General features: G+C 40.8%; 1 protein-coding gene across 1 annotated transcript; it reads left to right on the top strand.

The window, feature by feature from the left end:
• Positions 1-316: 316 nt before the first annotated feature.
• Positions 317-1,051, top strand: LOC138873942 (uncharacterized). The gene has a single exon (XM_070152434.1). The coding sequence runs from the start codon at positions 317-319 to the stop codon at positions 1,049-1,051; it is 735 nt and encodes a 244-aa protein (XP_070008535.1).
• The last annotated feature ends 250 nt before the right edge of the window (positions 1,052-1,301 follow it).

Here is a 1,301-nt window from a genome sequence, read left to right as displayed (position 1 = left end):
GCAACAACGTGGAATGACGTTAATAACAGGTACGAACCATATATGGGTGAGTTCGAGATGGGCGGAAACTAAAAAAAGGTCTGGTAAAAACAGGTACGAACCATATATGGGTCCAGTAGGAAAAGATTCACGGTCAAAACAAGACAATCCGAGGTACGATCATAGGTCGAGGAATAGAGAGTCGGGCTCGTCATCAAGATTTAGGAAAGATCGAAACAAGCGAGAGTCACGGGATGATGATAGAAACTTGAAAGCAAGGTTTGGCGGTTATAATTTTAATGTAAGCACTTTCGAGCTTGTATTTGTTTTAAGAAGCATGGGTGATAAGGTACGGTGGCCAAAAGAAATGAGATCAAACCCAAACAGGCGCAACCCTGATCACTGGTGTGAATTTCACAATGATCACGGGCATACAATGGCAGACTGTAGGTTGCTGCAAGGTGAAGTTGATCATCTATTAAAGCAAGGGTATCTCACTGAATTATTAAGTGAGAGAGGTAAGCAAGCATATATGAAGAATAGGCAAGAGCCCCCAAAACCACCTTCTCCTAAAAGGACCGTTAATGTGATAAGTGGAGGTGAAGAGATCAATGGTGAGACATACACAGCAACCAATAAAGTCTCCAAAGTCACAATTACCTACGAGAAGCAGGTGCGGCATGTCTTAGAGGAAGAAAGCATTACGTTTGATGATGCAGACGTGGATGACGTATTATCCCCACATAACGATGCACTAGTAATATCTTTACTTGTACATGATACTAATGTGAAACGAGTTTTGATTGATCCAGGTAGTTCCGTGAACATTATTTTGCTAAGAGTACTACGTGAGATGCAAGCCGAAGATAAATTAATAACAAAGGAACATACTCTGTCTGGATTTGACAATTCCAGCGTAGTGACGAAAGGGGAGGTAATACTTACAACATTCGCAGAAGGAATTGTCAAGGGTACAAAATTTCAAGTGATAGATATGGAGATGGCTTACAATATGATCCTTGGGAGACCATGGATCCACGAGATGGATGTCGTTCCGTCAACCTTGCACTAAGTTTTTAAATTTCCATCACCATGGGGAATATGTCAAATCCATGGGGATTAACATACATCCAGAAGCATCAATTCTGTAGTAGATTCAAGTATGGGAAATGAAGAAAAATAGCAATTACAGAATCCAGTTGAGGGTACCATAACACAAACCTCAACTGAACAAGGATGAACAGACGTGGACTCAAGGCCAGATGCCATTCAAGAACCAGAAGAAAATGAAAATATCAAAACAACGATTGAAGAACTCGAAG

Source organism: Nicotiana sylvestris, chromosome 7 (genome assembly GCF_000393655.2).
Source record: "Nicotiana sylvestris chromosome 7, ASM39365v2, whole genome shotgun sequence".
In the NCBI taxonomy this organism is placed as follows: Eukaryota; Viridiplantae; Streptophyta; class Magnoliopsida; order Solanales; family Solanaceae; genus Nicotiana; species Nicotiana sylvestris.
The sequence above is the reverse complement of the archived record's forward strand: the minus strand, read 5'-3'. Positions and strand labels throughout refer to the sequence as shown.

Bases quoted from the DNA above. Each gene is read 5' to 3' on its own strand.
- LOC138873942 (XM_070152434.1), top strand. From the start codon at position 317: ATGGGTGATAAGGTACGGTGGCCAAAAGAAATGAGATCAAACCCAAAC.